This window comes from Mesocricetus auratus, unplaced genomic scaffold (genome assembly GCF_017639785.1).
Source record: "Mesocricetus auratus isolate SY011 unplaced genomic scaffold, BCM_Maur_2.0 Super-Scaffold_100038, whole genome shotgun sequence".
In the NCBI taxonomy this organism is placed as follows: Eukaryota; Metazoa; Chordata; class Mammalia; order Rodentia; family Cricetidae; genus Mesocricetus; species Mesocricetus auratus.
In genome coordinates, this window is record NW_024429216.1 from 1,149,456 (window position 1) to 1,169,548 (window position 20,093).

Below are 20,093 nucleotides of genomic sequence, written 5' to 3' on the forward strand. Positions count from 1 at the left end.
CACTGGCCCAACGTCCTTTATTAGAACGGAATCCTAAAGTCCCATGGTAGGTCTATCTGGGCCTCCATAGGTGTCCGATGAAACAGGGGTGGCTCCGGACTGGGGGTGAGGTCAGAGAATTCTAGCCCAGCACTGGGGCAGAGGACAGCCCTAGACATCATACCCCGACAGAGGGTGGGGTGAAAATCCTGATCAGGTTTCCACAGTTCCAATAGTCCATGCCCAGGTCAACCTGGAAATGGTCTGGGTCTCTGAGGTGGCGGGGTCCCTAACCATCTTCTACACAGTCCCTTCCAGAGATGCTAAGCGTGTGTAGGAGGGAAATTGGGTTCTGGGTCCCAAGTCCACAGGGAAAACGGCGTGAGAGATGGGAAGGGAAAGCGTCCGTACTCCAGAGCAAGAGACTTCTGGTGGAGTGAGCCTCGTCCAAGGGTCTGATTGCGCCTGCGCACTGTGCACGGCTGGATCCCAATCAAGGTGCAGGGTGAGCTGCCAGGTGGCGCTCCAACAGTGCGCGATGGGAGAAAACCTTGCCACAGGCAGGGCAGGGAGCACGCTCAGGCCGGTGGGTGCGCATGTGCACATTGAGCGAGCTCTTCTGCGTGAAGCGCTTGGCACACACAGCACACTGGAAGGCTCGCACACCGGTGTGTGTGACCATATGTTTGAGCAGGTAGTCGCGTAGCGAGAAGGACCGCCAACACACGGCGCACTGATGTGGCTTCTCCCCTGCAGACAACAAAGCAAGCCACACACATTAGTCTAGCTTGCTCTCCCTGGACCCTGTCCTTGGTAGGGACTTCTCTCTTAGTCACTTCTGGACCCTTTTGCTTTTTCTATTCAGACCCATATTATGATCCACTTTTCTTTCTTTCTTTTTTTTTCCTTTCTTTTCTTTTTTTTTTTTTTTTTTTTTTTTTTTTTGGTTTTTTACGAGACAGGGTTTCTCTGTGGCTTTGGAGGCTATCCTGGTACTAGCTCTTGTAGACCAAGCTGGTCTCGAACTCACAGAGATCCGCCTGCCTCTGCCTCCCGAGTGCTGGGATTAAAGGCGTACGCCACCAACGCTGGGCCTATGCTCCACTTTTACAGGAAATAAACCCACGTTTCTTCACCCCAAGCCTTCTTCCTGCAGCTCCCACCCAGGGAAGCTGGTCCGTTTCCCACCAACACTTCCTTTAACCTGATTTCCCAGCTGAATCTAGCTTTCTAAGACCTTGGGAGGCTTTGGAAAGGCAGGCTCCCACCTCCCAATCGACCGCTTTACACGGTTTTTCAGACTTCTAAGGTTAACACAAAACAAAGCCTCTGAACTGCCCAATCCCACCCAGGAGCCAACTCTCCAATGACTAAGGATCCGGGAAATCTGTGGGAGTAGAGGTGATTTCCCTTCCTCCCTTCCCACTCACCAGAGTGGATGAACATGTGCTTGGTGTAGTTTTTCCGAGAACTGAAAGTTTTGCGGCAGTGGCTACACTCATAGGCCGGTTGCTCAGCACCTGAGGCACCGGGGGCGCGCACCGGAGTGCCCGAGATAGCCGTGGCCGGAGCAGCAGGGGCAGCAGGCACAGCTGGAGTTTCTCCGAGCTGAGCACTGGGGGCCGCATCAGGCTGGAGCGTGGGGTAGAAGGCGGGCGGGGGCGCAGGGGCTGGCCCTGATGGAGTAGGAGGTGTTGGTGCTGGCGGACCCGGGGCCCCCAGGTGGAAGGGGAAGAGAGCCACAGGGGGTCCAGGGGTCTTTCCGCCACTGGGGCGAGGCCCAGCCAGGGCGCAGTCCGGTGGTGGAGCAGAGGTTTCCACTGGACAACCTTCTGGACCCCCGTTGCCTTCCTCATGCCATGCGGACACATAACTATCTGGGAACACATCCTCGGTCACCGCAGTCCCCCGAAGGAAATCTCTCCCGGCACCACCATAATCAGTGATGCCAGTGGATGCAGGCGGGTCCTCACGCGCGCTGTCTGTTGCAGCGGTAAGGAAGCCCCCTGGGCAGTCGGGGAAGGCAGGGGGAGCCTGGCCTTCACCCATGCCGCCGCCGCCGCCACCGCCTTCCCCTTCTTCAGCATCGGTCTCCTCATCCGTCTCCTCGTCGTCATCCTCTTCACCTCTTTCCTCGGGGGCGGCAGTCAGCACGGGCTCGGGCTCGGGTCCCTCGGCCTTGATGGGTGCTGGAGGAGCAGGCAGCTGCAGGCGTGCAGGCTGGCGCTGCTTGCGGCTGTGTGCTGCGTTGGGGTGGCCAGGGGGGCGGGCGGCCAGCAAGTGGCGCAGACGGTGCCGCAGCTGCGCGGGAGCCAGTGGAGGGGGCACGGGTGGTGGCAGAGGTGCAGGCGCCGGGGCGCTGGGGACCCGAGCCCGCGCGATGATTTGCGTGCACTCGTCGATGACGGTTTGGATGCGAAGCACCGACGCCGCTGTGAGCACCTGCAGCGCTTCGCCCTGAGCCACCACCAGCGAGCCACTGTACAGGAACTCGACCAGCTGGCGCACCGTCTGCGCAGGCACCACCGGTGGCACGCGAATCTCCGAATGGCCCAGCAGCAGCTTATCCTGGAAGAAGGGCGAGCCCGCCGCCAACACGCAGCGGTGCGCACGCAGGGAAGCCTCGCGGATGCGCACGGTCACGTCGCAGAAGTGACCGCCTAGCCTCTGCCCGTTGAGGGTCTCCAGGAGTGAGCGAGAGAAGTTCTGTAAGTGGATGTGGTGCACGGCCTCGGTCGCTGCCATCTGCGAAATGAGGAGACAATGGGGGTTGGGCTGTCAGCTAACAACTCTAAGGCATCCAATGCCCTGGTCCCGTTAATCCTTATCACACAACCCACGGGTGCAGCACATCGAAGTCCCTGAACCACACATAAAACACGCCAGCACTCCTGGGCTAGGTACTCTTCAATGCCCTACATCCCTGAAACACCAGCATATATCCCCTGTTTTCTGCCCCAAGGAAGAGCCAGGCCTAGCCTCCTTCTGGGACCTTACCTAGCACCCAACTTAAATACCCTTAAATCACAGGACAGCCCCCCTCCTAAAGGGTAGCCTTGTTTAAAACAAAACAAGCCCGGCTGTGGTGGCGCACGCCTGTAATCCCAGCACTTGAGACAGAGGCAGGTGAATCTCTGTGAGTTCAAGACCAGCCAGGTCTACACAGAAACCTGTCTCGAAAAACAAAACAAAAGAACCCCAAACAAAACAGAACTAGTGTGTATGTGGAGATTTTCAAGAGGGTGGGATGCACCTGCCTCCTGGCGAATCTGATAGGACCACCTCTTCAAGCTGGGCATCAGGGCCCCCCATACCCAAGGAAAGCAAATAAATAGTACATACAACAAAGTCCTGGGGCCCTGTTTCTTCTTATATCACGTGAGCCCTGAGAGGTGGTAAGAAACTGCACGAGGGTGTGACAGGCCAGCAAACTGAAGCCCAGTGTGGTTGAGCAATTCTTTTCTTTTTTTTTTTCTTTTTTCTTTCTTTCTTTTTTTTTTTTTTGGTTTTTACGAGAGAGGGTTTCTCTGTATTGTTTTGAAGGCTGTCGGTCCAGCCCGGCCTCGAACTCACAGAGATCCGCCTGCCTCTGCCTCCCGAGTGCTGGGATTAAAGGCGTGCGCCACTCCATACTTCTTATGAACCTGAGACTATCATATCACCCTGGCACTGACCAGATTGAAGCCTTGGAAAAGGGAAGACACTCCTCTCTGTGTGTCTATATCTCTGTCTCTGTCTATCTCTCTGTCTCTGTCTCTGTCTCTCTGTCTCTCTCTCTCTCTCTCTCTCTCTCTCTCACACACACACACACACACACACACACACAGAGCTAGGAAGCTGAGATCTGCCAGATAACCCACCAAGTAGATAATATCAGGTCTCTGGGTTGTTTCCTTATGTAACAAATAACAAGGATGTTACACTTGGATCAGACTGCATACAACTCTGCTCTAAGGGAGAGAACCAACACACAGGGTACACCGTAACCACCTGTCTCTGTGGGGCCTTGGCTCCAGAGTTGGGGCCCCATTAAACCCTGTCCCTACACAGGGGCTACAGAGATCTCTCAGACTCAACGTTTCTATGTCCTTCCCTTTGTCACGGCCGAATTCCTCCCCTTCTCTCAGATTAGTTTATACTTTGTGCCAGCCACCGCTGCCTGGACTGCTGGAAGTGACCTTGCTAAGTCCCTTCCACACCCCCCACCTCCGGGCCTTTCCCTCGCTCGGCAGCCAGAGGGAGCCTGCCAACCTAGTTGGATCTGGGTCCCTGTACGATGAGTTAATTCTCCAGACGAACCAAGGCTTTGCACCTGCCTCGGCCAGCGGCCTCCTTTTTCAACCCGCGTGCAGACCCAACTCCTCCTCAACCAACAAACCCACCCCCAGATGCAGCAGGACCTTCTGGATGCCTCGAACAAAGGCACGCTCTCTCCCACGCCTACTGCTGCGTTCTCGCCGCCACGTCCTCGCCTATGCGATGCACCTTGCCCCCATCAAACTGTCTCTCTCCCACCCTGGGCCAGAGCCCCTTTGAGGCCCACTACGATTGCACCCACTTTCCCGCCTCCGCACCCTCGCCCGCGCCCTGCCCCGATCCTGCAGCGCCCTCTCGCGTTCGCAACGTGCACACCGATCCCCCACGCGGGCGTCCCTCCCCCACCCCCCGGCACGCCCTGGTCTTCCTTCTGCCTCTGAAGCAGGGCGGGGGGGGGATGCCCGCTCGACCCCCCACCTCCGACTCCTTAGGCACCAGGGCCTGCAGTGGCTGCCTCCGGCTTGTCAACTTGAAGGGCCGCACTTCCGGGACGCGAAACGGAACCGATGGCCGCGGCGCCGGCGGAACGCTAGTCGGGGGAACACGTTTCCGTTGTTTCGAGGAAGACTAGGCAGTCGTTGGGCCCAACTTCCGGTCTGGTCGGCTCTCAGAAGCTGGGGGTGGCGGGGGTGCCCGGGATCAGTGGGTCTGAGCACTCTCTTTGGTCATCGCCAGGCTGGTGGGAGTGAGCTGTCAATCACCAATCCTCTGGCCACTCCCTCAGGCCTCTCTGCCACACTGGAGAGGGCGCTCGAACCCAGAGGCCGAGGCCCTGGACCTGCTCCGCTGGCTTTTCTCCTACACCCGAGAGAGAGAAAGGTTCTCTGGGGTCTCATGCTCCCATCCCGGATGGGGGCGCCTTACAGGGCCCCCCTGCAGTCGTCCTAAAGAACGCTCCCACCTCGCCCCACCCGGACCCCCCAGGAATCCACTGCTCTTCCAATGAATGGTTGTGAAATCAATGCCCCAGCTTGGCCACAGATCAGAATGGGGTGTGGGACGTGAAATGGGGGTAGAAACTAGTCAGACACCAAACGGCAGGGACCAGTTGCCTAGCCAGAGAGAAGAGCTGTCATCCAAAAAGTCCCCTGAAGTAGTCCTTTTGTCGTCCGAGGCCACCCATGAGCCAAACCTATCAAGAGATGCACTGGCCTTCCCTTGCCCCACATTGTTGGGAGCAGTGAGCCAGCCACCGTGTAAGGCCGGCCACGTACCAGTGACAAGAACCGGAGAGATGCAGAGAGCCCTGGGTCTCCGTGTACCTAATACTGTGGAGTCTAGCAGGGCTGGCGCCTCTCCATCCCTGACAGATGCTGTGTTGTAGATGTGTTTGAAAGTCTGGTGAAGCAGGTCCAGGGTAAAAACCTTAGTAGAACGAAAATCTAGTGTTGGGAATGTAGCTAAGATGCGAGGATGCTTGCCTAGCTTTCAGAAACCCTGTGTCTGATCCTCAACTTTACAGAAATCATGTGTGGTACCCGGGCCGTGATGGCGCACGCCTTTAATCCCCCCAGCACTCGGGAGGCAGAGGTAGGTGGATCTTTGTGAGTTCCAGGCCATCCTGGTATACAGAGAGTTCAGGACAGCCTCCAAAGCTACAGAGAAACCCTATCTGGAAAAACCGACAGAGAGAGAGAGAGAGAGAGAGAGAGAGAGAGAGAGAGAGAGAGAGAGAGAGAGAGAGAGAGAGAGAGAGAGAGAGAGAGAGAGAGAGAGAGAGAGAGAGAGAGAGAGAGAGAGAGAGAGAGAGAGAGAGAGAGAGAGAGAGAGAGAGAGAGAGAGAGAGAGAGAGAGAGAGAGAGAGAGAGAGAGAGAGAGAGAGAGAGAGAGAGAGAGAGAGAGAGAGAGAGAGAGAGAGAGAGAGAGAGAGAGAGAGAGAGAGAGAGAGAGAGAGAGAGAGAGAGAGAGAGAGAGAGAGAGAGAGAGAGAGAGAGAGAGAGAGAGAGAGAGAGAGAGAGAGAGAGAGAGAGAGAGAGAGAGAGAGAGAGAGAGAGAGAGAGAGAGAGAGAGAGAGAGAGAGAGAGAGAGAGAGAAATTGTGTGTAGTGGTTCACACCTGTAATCCAAGCATTTAGATTCAGGCAGGACGGTCAGAAGTTCAAGGTCGTCCCCATATATCAGAGTTTGAGCCCTGTCTGGGCTACACAAGATGCTAAAAAGTAACCTAAATATCGCCAGGGGGTGGTGGCACATGCCTTTAATCTCAGCACTCAGGAGCTAGAGACAGGTGGAACTCTTGAGTTTGAGACCAGTTCTATAACAGGCTCAGAAACCCTGTCTCAAAAAACAAAAACAAAACCCTAAATGTTAACAGCCAAGAGTGCCTGTTAATCCTATCACTTGAGAGGGAGAAACGTAAAGATTGAGAGTTTAAGGGAACCTCAGTTGTAAGAACCTGTTCATCAAAACACAAACCCATCTAAGTAAAAGAGCTGGGGGAAGCCAGGCGTTGGTAGCGCACAACCCAGCACTCGGAGAAATGGCTTAACATGCAGGGTTCAAATAGCAAAATGACCCAGCATAATTGTCTGGCATCTTTACCTGTTTACCTATGTTCACATTCTGAGCCTAAGAAGGAGACATTGCTTTCCCCCAACTGAATCACCTCCTTCATATTGAACAGCCTTCTCTTTGCTCATTCCTCTCCAGCTTCAGGGACCCATCTCTATACCCTCATAGTCTGCCTCCTTGTATTTATGCCTGCGGGCCAGAAGAGGGCACCAGATCTCATTATAGATGACTGTGAGCCACCGTGTTGTTGCCGGGAATTGAACTCAGGACCTCTGGAAGAGCAGCCAGTGCCCTTAACTTCTCCAGCTCCCATACCCTCACCTTCTTACTCGACTGCTATACCACCAGGTCCTTCCCTAACTTCAGGCTGCATGACCTTCTCTTGTGTGACTTGTCTCCGCCATTCTAGAGCCTCCTAGTAACACACAGGTATAGCTCTATCCTGGACTGCCATGGAGCTTGGCCCTGTAAACTTATGAGGCCTCAGTTTACTAATCTGACAAGAAGGAGCCTGGATTATAAACACACCCATCTAAAACTTGATGCCCAATCTGCTGCTATACACCTGTAAACACTATTGATACTGTTTAGGAATGTGTGAATGGATTTTTATGAACTAATTAAAAATTCAAGCTGCATGTTGGTGGCACAAGCCTTTAATCCCAGCACTCGGGAGGCAGAGGCAGGCGGATCTCTGTGAGTTTGAGACCAGCCTGGTCTACCGAGCGAGTTCCAGGACAACCTCCAAAACAATACATAGAAACCCTGTCTTGAAAAACAAACAAAACAAAACAAAACAAAACAAAAAAAGGGCTGGAGATGGCTCAGAGGTTAAGAGCTCTGACTGTTCTTCCAAAGGTCCTGAGTTCAATTCCCAGCAACCACATGGTGGCTCACAACCATCTGTAATAAGATCCGGTGCCCTCTTCTGACATGCAGCCAGAATACTGTATGCATAATAAATAAATGAATCTTATTTTTTTTTCGAGACAGGGTTTCTCTGTATTGTTTTGGAGGCTGTCCTGGAACTTGCTCAGTAGACCAGGCTGACCTCAAACTCACAGAGATCCGCCCGCCTCTGCCTCCCTAGTGCTGGGATTAAAGGTGTGTGCCACCAATGCCCAGCTTAAATAAATGAATCTTAAAAAAAAAAAAACTTTGGAAAGAAAAAGACCAAAAAGGAAGAAAAGTTATATCTCAACAAGGTAGGCAGACCCAATGGAAAGGCATAGAGGCTTGTGGGGACTTTGGGAAAGGGAAAGTACAGCATGTCATTAAAAGTGTAATTAAGCCGGGCTTTGATCCCAGCACTCTGGAGGCAGAGGCAGGCAGATCTCTGTGAGTTCCAGGCCAGCCTGGTCTACAAGAGCTAGTTCCAGGACAGCCTCCAAAACCACACAGAAACCTTGTCTCAAAAAACCAAAAAAAAAAAAAAAAGTGTAATTATTCCACCCATTTCTCTAGTGTCACCTAAGGTGGGGCCACCTTCCTAGGTGTGGTCTCACCTTTCTGAGGGGTTGTCCCTTAGCCAGATGATCCACCAGCCCAACTGGATTAACCCTTTTATGTTTTGAGCGGCTTGCAACGTTAGGTCTCCACTACTAGTTTTCCGTTAATGGGCATTTACCATGGCTGTGACCTTCACCATCATTCAGGGAGGCTGAAGCAGGAGGATTTCTGCGGGCTACAGAGTGAGAACCACGTCAGGCAGAGCTGCATAGTAAGTATAATGATTTTAAAACAGTGAAGTGAGAGCCGGGCGTTGGTGGCGTACGCCTTTAATCCCAGCACTCGGGAGGCAGAGGCAGGCGGATCTCTGTGAGTTCGAGGCCAGCCTGATCTACAGACAGGGAAGAAACAAGAGGAGGGACAGAGGCGAGAGAGGAACAAGAGGCAAGAAAGTGAGGCGTGCCAGCAGGCACTTTTAAGGGGTACACATGTTGTGTAACTGATGGTGGAAAGGTACCTGGCGGGAGATGATGGTGTAACTTAACTGCTTTGGTGGCAGAGGCAGGCTGGTGCTGCAGCAGAAACTAATAGTAAGGACCCTTGTCTTTAAACAACACACACACACACACACACACACACACACACACAGATTTGGTGGGTCAAATCCCCAAAACCTGTAATCGTTTTAGGCCAATAGGTATACTCTACTAAAAAATTCTTTGTAATTGAAGCTTTGTTGGTTTATTTATTTATTTATTATGAATACAACATCCTGTTATGTCCATGTATGTCTGCGTGCCAGAAGGGGGCACCAGATCTCATTATAGATGGCTGTGGGCCACCATGTGATTGCTGGGAATTGAACTCAATACCTCTGGAAGAGCAACCAGTGCTCTTAACCTCTGAGCCATCTCTCCAGTCCTGTTTGTTTGTTTTTTTTTTTACATTCAGGGTTGAGGGAGAAATCGGACAGAGGGCCTCACAATATCTCAAGGACAAACCCAGCAGCCCCCTTTTGGGTCACAGCCAACATTTTGCAGACAGGTTCAAAAATGATAAAACCAGGCCGGGCTTTGGTGTCGCATGCCTTTTATCCCAGCACTTGGGAGGCAGAGACAGGTAAATCTCTGTGAGTTCAAGGCCAGCCTGGTCTACAAAGTGAGTTCCAGGACAGCCTCCAAAGCCACAGAGAAACCCTGTCTCAAAAAAAAAAAAAAAAAAAAAGCAAAATAAAAAACAAACAAGAAAAGATAAAACCAAACCTCTGCCAGTTAGAAATATACTGATGTAACTGATGCTTACTTAACCAGGCTGGCCTCGAACTCACAGAGATCCGCCTGCCTCTGCCTCCTGAGTGCTGGGATTAATGGTGTGCTCCACCAACGCCCGGCAACCAATTAAATTTGAAATCACCTAATTGATCCTAAAACTCCCCTTTATTTATTTATTTAATTTTTTTTTTTTTTGTTTTTTCGAGACAGGGTTTCCCTGTGTAGCTTTGGAGGCTGTCCTGGAACTAGCTCTGTAGACCAGGCTGGCCTCAAACTCACAGAGATCCGCCTGCCTCTGCCTCCAGAGTGCTGGGATTAAAGGCGTGCGCCACCAATGCCCGGCTAAAACTCCCCTTTATATATATAGTTTTGGAGGCTGTTGTGGAACTCGCTCTGTAGACCAGGCTGGCCTCGAACTCACAGAGATCCTGAGTGCTGGGATTAAAGGTGTGCACTACCAATGCCCAGCATGAAAAAGGTTCTCATAGGTGGAAGTGTTTAAAGTAGGAGAATATTCCAGAAACTTAAAAAGGGATAAATTGGGACCAGTGCTCTTCCACAGGTTGTGAGTTCAAGTCCCAGCAACCACATGGTGGCTCAAAACCATCTGTAATGAGATTTGGTGCCCTCTTCTGGCCTGGAGGGATACATGCAGACAGAACACTGTATACGTAACAAATAAATAAACCTTTAAAAAAGGGGGGGGAGGGATAGGTCTTATGACAGAATGGGAGGGTAGGAACATGAGAAGCACCTTGGAAAAAAACCAGCAGGAAACAGGAACCTCAGGCATACAGATGCATGGAGCTAGATCTGCCCATAACCTGAATGAACTATTTTTTGGGGGGGGGGGGGGAGGAGTGTTTTGAGACAGAGTTTCTCTGTGGCTTTGGAGGCTGTCCTGGAATTCACTCTCTAGATCAGTCTACCTCTGCCTAGGCTGGTCTCAAACTCAAAGAGATCAGTCTGCCTCTGCCTCCCGAGTGCTGGGATTAAAGGCATGGGCACACTGCTGCCCAGCTCTGAATGAACTATTAAGTAGACTTTTCTCCAGAGCCTTCTTTTAAGGTCCCACCTGACAATGATGGTGCTTGCCTTTAATCACAGCACTCAGGAAGTAGAGGCGTAGGATCTCTGTGAGTTCAAGGCCAGCCTGGTCTACAAGAGCTAGTTTCAGGACAGCTAGGGCTACACAGAGAAACCCAGTCGTGAAAAAAAAACCAAAACAACTCTACCAGAGGACAGGACCATAGTGATACATGCCTTTAATCCCAGAACTGGACAGGCAGAGATATGCAGATCTCTGTGAGCTGGAGGCCAGTAGGGTCTACAGAGTGAGTTCCAGGACAGCCAGAACTGTTACAGAGAAACCCTGTTTCAGAAAACCAGGGGGGAAAAAATCCCACCTGGCTAGTACTTCAAAAGGTTGGGGCTTGTGGACACAGCCTGTCTGCCAATGTGAGCTGTAAGGATGTTACTTTTGGCTACTCTGTTTCTGGTCACTTGTTACAATAGCAATAAAAGCCAGAAACACCTGTGGGCTGGAGCTTCCCGCCAAGTTGGGAATCTCCAGTCTTGTGTGAAACCAGTAGAGGCAGCCAGATCACTGTAAATTGGAAGTCAGCCTGTTCTACATAGCAAGTTCCATGCCAGCAAGGACTACATAGTGAGACCCTGCTTCAAAAACATTACTTAGTTAAAAAAGAGAACGGATTCCTGGCTTTGGTGACCCATGCCTTTAATCCCAGCACTCCGGAGACAGAGGCAGGCGGATCTCTGTGAGTTCCAGGCCAGCCTTGCCTATGGAGCGAGTTCCAGGACAGCCTCCAAAACAATACAGAGAAACCCTGTCTGGTGGGGTGGGGGGGAAACAGGAAACTTCAAAACAAAAAACAACCCCCAGCACAAAGGCCTCCACCCTGAGGGAAGAGAGCTGAACACCAGACAGGGTTGAGTTGAGGACCTAGACTGGGAGGGTAGGGTGGGTTTAGGAAGAGGATCTAGCTATAAATAGATTTGAGAAACTGGGCGTTGGTGGCGCACGCCTTTAATCCCAGCATTCGGGAGGCAGAGGCAGACAGATCTCTGTGAGCTCGAGACCAGCCTGGTCTACAAGAGCTAGTTGCAGGACAGCCTCCAAAGCCACAGAGAAACCCTGTCTCAAAACCAAAACAAAAAAAATAGCCTTGAGAAAACATTTGTTAGGTTTCTTTGACTTTATCACAATGGTTGTGGAGGCATTTTGAAAAAAATAAATGTAGTGGCAGTGGTGGTGCACACATTTGATCCCAGCACTCAGGAGGCAGAGGCCGGCGGATCTCTGTGAGTTCGAGACCAGCCTGGACTACACAGAGAAATTCTGTCTCAAAAAACAACAACCAGGCTGGAGAGATGGCTTAGTGATTGAGAGCACTCATTGCTTCTTTTTTGTTTTGTTTTTGTTTTTTCCTGAAACAGAGTTTCTCACTGTCAGCTTTTTTTTTTTTTAATCTTATCTGTATTGGAATGAGGGTGTCAGATTCCCTGGAACTGACTTGGACACAGTTGTGAGCTGCCATGTGGGTGCTGGGAATTGAACCCGGGTCCTTCCAGAAGGTAGTCAGTGCTCTTAACCACTGAGCCATCTCTCCAGCCCCTCACTGACTGCTCTTTACAGAAGTCCTAGGTTCAGTTCCCAGCACCCACATGGCAGCCCACAGCTGTCTGTAGCTCCGATTCTAGGGGACCTGACACCCTCACACAGACATTCATGCAGGCAAAACACCAATGCACAAAAAATAAAACTAAAGAATAAATGCATATGTTTGAATACAGGTTTTATTATGTTTATGTTCACTGTGTGTGTGCATATATGTGCAGGTATGTGCAGGTCTGCAGAACAGCTTGCTATGTCAGCATGTATGCGAGAGTGAGTGAAGACAGTTAGCTTAGGTCTCTCAGCTACTGGCTAGTGAGCGCCTTTACAGACTGAGCCATTTCTCTGACCCTGAACACAGTTTTTTTTTTTTTTTTTTAAATCAGACTACATGGCCCTGCAAATGTTTTTAAAATTCTAAGCCCTGGAGGGGGGGAAGAGGCAGATAACACGGATCAGTCACTTAAGTGAAGTAGCTTCAAGGTCACAGTGCTCAGATTAAAAAATATTAATAATAATAGGGATGGAGGTGTACAGATAATTCCTCCTTTGGATGAAGCATGTTACATAGGTCAGAGAGAAAGGCTCTTCCCAAGACGTTTTCCAAGGCCCCTCTAGTGGAGTTACTGCTAGTTAGCATCTTTTTTTTTCTCTTCCTTTTTTAATTTATCTTAGAAACAAGTTGGTTTGGCCGGGCGTTGGTGGCGCATGCCTTTAATCCCAGCATTCAGGAGGCAGAGGCAGGTGGATCTCTGTGAGTTCGAGACCAGCCTGATCTACAAAGTGAGTTCCAGGACAGCCTCCAAAGCCACAGAGAAACCCTGTCTCGAAAAACCAAAAAAAAAAAAAAAAAAAAAAAAGAAACAAGTTGGTTTCACGCGCTAGTTAGCATCTTAGCCTCCTCTTTTACTCTCAAGCCAGGTTCTCATCCAGAGCCTCCCACTGTGACGGCTGCTATCCAGGGGCAAAAAGTCCAAAAGTCAGGTCTAGGACACAAGATCCAGACACCCAGGCTTTTCTTCTTGTTCCCATTCCATCCAGGCACAGACATGAAACAACGTACGGCACGGAAATTGCTTCCGGGCACAAGACAGGATGGAAGCCTGGAAAACTCAGGCTAGATAAAGAAGTACAAAGGAGAAGGGACAGATTAGAATGGAGAGGAAATGAGCTCTTGAGTTGGGGGAAGGACAGTTTACACCTTCTGAAAGAGCCTCAGACGGCCGGGGCGATGGTGGTGCACGCCTTTAGCCTTTCCTCCCAGCGCTCGGGAGGCAGAGGCAGGTGATCTATGTGAGTTCGAGGCCAGCCTTGTCTACAGAGTGAGCGCCAGGACAGGCTCCAAAGCTACACAGAGAAACCCTGTCTCGAACCTCCACCCCCAGAGCCTCTGAGACTGCAATTTAAGATCAGGGACCAGAGGAGACCCAAAAGATGATTTCAGAAGAATCAAAGCAGGAGATATAGGTCAGGCCCCTTGCCTCCAAGGTTTTCCAGAAAAAATAGTAGCACCTAGACGGAGACCAACAAAGCAGGGTGGGGCTGAGGAATGTGTGCATGTGTGCCGGAGGGAAATGGTTTACAGGAGGGGCTTTCACATGTAAAAGCATTCCTGTAGCCCTGGGTAAGGGCCCTCCCTTAATTACCTCGAAAGGCTTCTACTTTCCACTTCTGGATCTGGGGGATGGGGCTATGCTAGACTCACCCACAGTAGGTACTGGGCTAGCCTTTGCACCATGCAGCCAAAGGTTGCAAACTCTAGCCTTGCAAGTCGTCGTGCGCCGCCCCCCCCCGCTTACTTGCTCCTGCTCAGTCATCCGTAAGTTTACCGAGGAATGTGACCTTACCCCCTGCTGTTTTAAATCTTTCGAAGGATTCTGTGAGTTCCAGTCTCCCACACCGATTTTCACTAAAGTCTCTTTGGAGCAGTGATTGTGGGTAGAACTTACTTGAGGACTTGAGGAGCCACATGATGTAAGGTCTTTGGTACCTACGCTCAAAAGGTCCCTGTCACCTTCCCTTGGGTTCCTGAAATCCCCAAACTTGAAAGTTTCTTTTTTTTTTTTTTTTTGGTTTTTTGAGACAGGGTTTCTCTGTGGCTTTGGAGGCTGTCCTGGAACTCACTTTGTAGACCAGGCTGGCCTCGAACTTACAGAGATCCACCCGCCTCTGCCTCCCGAGTGCTGGGATTAAAGGCGTGCGCCATGTATGTTTGTTTTTGAGACAGGGTTTCTCTGTGGCTTTGGAGGCTGTCCTGGAAATTTTCATATTTATATGAGTATTTGCCTGCGGGTATGTCTGAGTATTGCATGCCCGATTGGTGCCTGTGGAGGTCAGAAAAGGACTTGGGATTCCTTGGAACTGGAGTTACACTTGGCAAGCCACCATTTAGGTGCTGGGCATTGAACACTGGTCCTCTGGAAGAGTAGCCAGTGTTTTTTGAGGGGGTGGGGGGATGGGGAGGTGTTCCAGACAGGGTTCCTCTGTGTGGCTTTGGAGGCTATCCTGGAACCAGTTCTTATAGACCAGGCTGGTCTCGAACTCACAGAGATCAGCCTGCCTCTGCCTGTCTGCCTCCCGGGTTCCTGCGCCACTGCCCAGCCAACAGCCAGTATTCTTCGCCACTGAGCCAGCTGTCCAGAAAATAAGAAAGTTAGTTTATGTGATGCTAGGTGCTGAACCCAAGGCCTCATGTGTCCAGACAATCTACAAGAGTTAGTTCCTGGACAGCCTCCAAAGCCACAGAGAAACCCTGTCTCAAAAACAAACAAACAAAAAACCTTTTTGTCAGGGCTGGAGAAATGGCCTCCTTGGACATTCAGCATGCAAATGGCACACAGAAATGTAAGTAGCAAAGAATCCACATAAAATAAATATATACATACATACATATATATAGGTACACACACATACACACACACACACACACACATATATATATATATATATATATATATATATATTTTTTTTTTTTTTTTTTTCCTTCCCCGGAGGTGTTTCAAGACAGGGTTTCTCTGTGGCTAGGGAGGCTGTCCTGGAACTAGTTCTTGTATCTTGTAGACCAGGCTGGTCTCGAACTCACAGAGATCCACCTGCCTCTGCCTCCCAAGTGCTGGGATAAAATGTGTGTGCCACCACCTTCTGGCTTGATTTTTTTTTTAACCACATTTATTTGTTTGTGTTTGGGCCACATATCATTGGGCACCTGTGGAGGTCAGAGAACATTTTAGGGAGTTGGTACTCTCTCTCTACTACCTGTGTGGATTCTTGGACTCAATTCAGGTCCTGGAGTTCAGCAGCAGGTACCTTTAACCACTTAAACAGCTGTTTTTTGTTTTTTGTGTTTTTGGTTTTTTTGTTTTTGTTTTTAAGACAAGGACTCAGGTACCCAGGCTGACCTCAAATTTACAGAAATCTGCCTGTCTCTGCTTTCTCGGCATTAGGATTAAAGATGTGCTTCACCACATCACATTTGTTTTTATTTTCAAACAAGATTTTTTTAAAAAATGTGCATTGTTGTTTTGCTGTGAGTGTCCGGTCCCCTGGAACTGGAATTACAGACAGTGGTGAGCTGTCATGTGGGTGCTGGGAATTGAACCCAGGTCCTCTGGAAGAACAGTCAGTGCTCTTAACCCCTGAGTCATCTCTCCAGGCCCCTTGAAACAGGATTTTATGTAACCCAGGCTGACCTCCAGCTGGCTACATTAGAGAGGTTAGCCTTGAACTCCTGGTCCTCCTTCCTCCTCCCAAATGCTGAGATTACAGATACATGGCACCCACCACGTCTTGGGCATTGTCTTGCTCTTTTTCCTTGTTTGTTCAGACTGGGTCTCTCTATGTAGTTTTAACTGTCCAGTAACTTGCTATTTAGACCAGGCTGGTCTTGAAAAATTGGAAACCTTCTTTGCATAGTCTGTATCCATTTCAGTCCACCTGCAGCCCCAAAACCACTGATCTGCAGCCTACAAAGACTTATGGCCTCCTCTGTAACTGACCGAGGATGGTAGATCCTCACTTGGGCGGGACATATGCACTCTTTTTTTTTTTTTTTTTGGTTTTTCGAGACAGGGTTTCTCTGTATTGTTTTGGAGGCTGTCCTGGAACTCACTTGGTAGACCAGGCTGGTCTCGTACTCACAGTGATCCGCCTGCCTCTGCCTCCCGAGTGCTGGGATCAAAGGCGTGTGCCACCAGCGCCCGGCGACATATGCACTCTTTTGGTAGCTGTACTGACTGCCCATAGTACCTCTCTGCCTCTCTCCTTGCCTGCCATGTCTCTATAGGTCCTATGGATGGAAAATCATATATACATAAAAATTTACTGGCCCGGCATTGGTGGCGCACGCCTTTGATCCCAGCACTCGGGAGGCAGAGGCAGGCGGATCTCTGTGAGTTCGAGGCCAGCCTGGTCTACAGGAGCTAGTTCCAGGACAGCCTCCAAAGTCACAGAGAAACCCTGTCTTGAAAAACCAAAAAAAAAAAAAAAATTTTACTGAAAAGTAGTATGTTGGCCCGTGCTGTCACCGAAGCACTTAGAGGTGGAGCAAACCTTTAATCCCAGCACTCGGGAGGCAGAGGCAGGCGGATCTCTGTGAGTTCGAGGCCAGCCTGGTCTACAAAGTGAGTTCCAGGGACAGCCTCCAAAGCCACAGAGAAACCCTGTCTCGAAAAAACAAAAACAAACAAACAAACAAACAAAAAAAAAACAAATAGAGAAATAGGCTGGTGAGACGGCTCACTGGGTAGAGGTCTGATCTCTCTCTCACACACACACACACACACACACACATACACACACACGTAAAAAGACAGGCTGAGCTGCTCCAGGCTAAATGCTGTTGGCTTACAATCCCTAATAATGATATTGGCTAAACGCACTGCATCTACCATCCAGTGTGTGCCCTAATGTAAGCCCGTGCCAGCTTGACTGTCCTCTATACTAAGTACCAGGTATCCCCAGGCACTGACACTACTCACCCCTAGGCGCCTCCTTGAGCAAACAGAAGCAGATAATCCTGTGTTGCTCAGGGATTTCATTGCAAGTTAAAAGGTGCTTTTTTCACATTTTAGCGTCTAATGATCAGGCAGTGTTCTGTAAGCAAGCTGTACTGCCATGTGTCCCTGAAATTCTGTTCCCTCAGGGAAGGCAAGATGATGCCAAATCCTCTGAGTGTGTTTGACTTTAAGGTAGCAGGATAAATTTTCCTGGCTCACTGTTTCATTCTTTCTGTACCAGGAACCCCAACTCCACCATCCCACCCCCACAACCCCCCATACCAGGCGCAGCATGGTTTCACTCTAGCTCAGACTGGACAAGAACTTGCTCTTTAGCTCAGGCTGACTTGAATTTGGGAGTGACCCTCCTACCTCGGCCCCCTCTGCACCAAGTGCTAACATTACAGATGTGTGCTGCTCTGTTTTCTGTTTGCTTGTTTGTTTTTAGGTAAGGTCCACAGCTGTTCAGTGGTGGCCCATGCCTTTAAATCCAGCACTCGGGAGGCAGAGGCAGGCGGATCTCTGTGAGTTCAAGGCCGGGCTGGACCGACAGCCTCCAAAACAATACAGAGAAACCCTGTCTCGTAAAAGCCAAAACAAAACAAAAACACAAGGGGCTGGAGAGATGGCTCAGAGGGTGAGAGCACTGACTGCTCTTCCAGAGGTCCTGAGTTCAATTTCCAGGAGTGACATGGTGGCTCACAGCCATCTGTAATGAGATCTGCTTTCTTCTGGCCTTCAGGCTTACATGGAGACAGAATGTTGTTTACCTAATTAATAAATCTCTAAAAACAAACAAAAAAATTGAAATTACATTTGTAAAGATCCTTTTTTCTAATCAATAATCGCTTAGATGTTACAGAAACTAAGATATATGCATTTTCTTTGGGGGGGGATTTCGAGACAGGGTTTCTCTGTATTGTTTTGGAGGTTGTCCTGGAACTTGCTCTGTAGACCAGGCTGGTCTCGAACTCACAGAGATCTCCCTGCCTCTGCCTTCTGAGTGCTGAGATTAAAGGCATACACCACCAATGCCAACCTGGAACTCACAGGGATCTGCCCACCTCTGCCTCCCGAGTGCTGGGATTAAAGGCGTGCGCCACACTGCCCAGTTTTTTTTTTTTTTTTTTTTTTTTTTTTTTTTGGTTTTTCGAGACAGGGTTTCTCTGTGGCTTTGGAGGCTGTCCTGTAACTAGCTCTTGTAGACCAGGCTGGCCTCGAACTCACAGAGATCCGCCTGCCTCTGCCTCCCCAGTGCTGGGATTAAAGGCGTGTGCCACCAACGCCCGGCTTTTTTTTTTTTTTAATACAGGTTTTTCTCTATAGCCCTGACTGTCCAGGAACACTCTTTGTAGACCAGGCTGGCTTCCAATTGCCTCCTGGGATTAAAGGTGTGTGTGGCACCATGCCTGCTTGAGATCAGCACTTTTCCCCCAAGATTTATTTATTATTATGTGCATTGATGTTCCTCTGGCGTGCCAAATCCCTTGGAAATGTAGTTATAGTTGTGAGCCACTATGTGGTTGCTGGGAATTAAACCTGAGTCCTCTGAAAGAGTAGACATTGCTCTTCATTGCTGAGCCATTTTTCCATTCCTGATTTCAGTATTATTATTTTGGTTTTTCGAGACAGGGTTTCTCTGTATTGTTTTGGAGGCTGTCCTGGAACTTGCCTGTAGACCAGGCTGGCCTCGAACTCACAGAGATCTCCCTGCCTCTGCCTCCCGAGTGCTGGGATTAAAGGCGTGCACCACCACCGCCCCACCATTTTTCATTTTTTTAAAAAATAATTTTATGTGTAGGAGTGCTTTGCCTTCATGTATGTATGTGCATCCCATTTGTGCCTGGCCCTGGAGGAAGGGAGAAGAGGGCATTAGATTCCTGGGAACTGGAGTTACTGATGGTTGTGGGCTAGCTACCACATGGGTGCTGGGAATCGAATCTGATGCTCAGCAAGAGTTGCAAATGCTCTTAATCCTTTTGTTTTGAGGCAGGGCTTCATTCTGTAGACTAGGCTGACTGAACTCACTAAATTAACAATGCATTTTTGTTGTTGTTGTGGCAGACTATGTATCCCAACTTGGCTTCACTACCTAGCACAGGTTGTCCTGGAACTCATCCTGTTCTGCCTCTGCCTCTCCATTGCTGGGATCACAGGCACCTGCCAAAGCCCTGGGCTACAATCCGGGTCTGTCCTGCCTATGGGTCTTAGCACAGGTTTCTAGCTACAGGGATTTTTTTTTTCACTTTTTGGGCTGATAGTTACTTCTGTGCTTTCTACCAATACCTATTAAAATTTTAAATCGCACACGGTGCGGTGGTGCTCGCCTTCAGTCCCAGCTCTCAGGAGGCAGAGGCAAGCGGATCTCTGTGAATTTAAGGCCAGCCTGGTCTACAGAGCGAATTCCAGGACAGCCAGGGCTACACAGAGAAACCCTGTCTTAAAAAGGAAAAGAGAAATTAAGTTGCAATGGCTGTTGTTGTGATGAGTGCACGCACGCACGCACGCACGCACAGTGAGCACAGACGGAGTCAGGACAACCTGAGGGAGGGAGTTAAGTTTGTTCTTTCCTTCCACTTTGTGTGTCTTAGTGATTAAACTAATGTGGTCAGGGTTGGTGGCAAGTGCCTCTGTTCGCTGAAACATTTCCTTGGTCTCCACTTCCATCCCTTGCCCTGGTTCTGGTGTGCTGGTCATGCAACCGAGGGCTTCACCCAGGACAGGCAAGCAAGCGTTCTGCCCCTCATTCAAACCCCAGTCCCCATCATCATCTACTTTGACCTTGGGTCTGGTATCCTAATGTCTGCTCCAGGGGTTTAGATAGACTTGGTTCTCAGGCCCCCGCCATGGTGATTCTGGGACCAGCTATTGGTGGGCCTGTGTAATACTCTCCAAATATTTCTACGGGATGCCCACACTTCCCCCCGGAGTCTGCTTG

General features: G+C 50.0%; 1 protein-coding gene across 5 annotated transcripts; it reads right to left on the minus strand.

The window, feature by feature from the left end:
• Nucleotides 1-4,991, minus strand: Zbtb45 (zinc finger and BTB domain containing 45). Of its 5 annotated transcripts, none has more exons than XM_005086728.4 (3): nucleotides 4,714-4,991; nucleotides 1,410-2,724; nucleotides 1-729 (listed from the first exon to the last, which is right to left on the minus strand). In XM_005086728.4, the coding sequence occupies exons 2-3, from the start codon at nucleotides 2,722-2,724 to the stop codon at nucleotides 473-475; spliced, it is 1,572 nt and encodes a 523-aa protein (XP_005086785.1). In that variant the 5' UTR covers nucleotides 4,714-4,991; the 3' UTR covers nucleotides 1-472. The 5 variants fall into 5 exon arrangements, with proteins under 5 accessions (XP_005086785.1, XP_012981185.1, XP_012981184.1 ...); XM_013125731.3 differs by lacking the exon at nucleotides 4,714-4,991 and adding an exon at nucleotides 4,380-4,678; XM_013125730.3 differs by lacking the exon at nucleotides 4,714-4,991 and adding an exon at nucleotides 4,362-4,678.
• Between the last annotated feature and the right edge of the window lie 15,102 nt (nucleotides 4,992-20,093).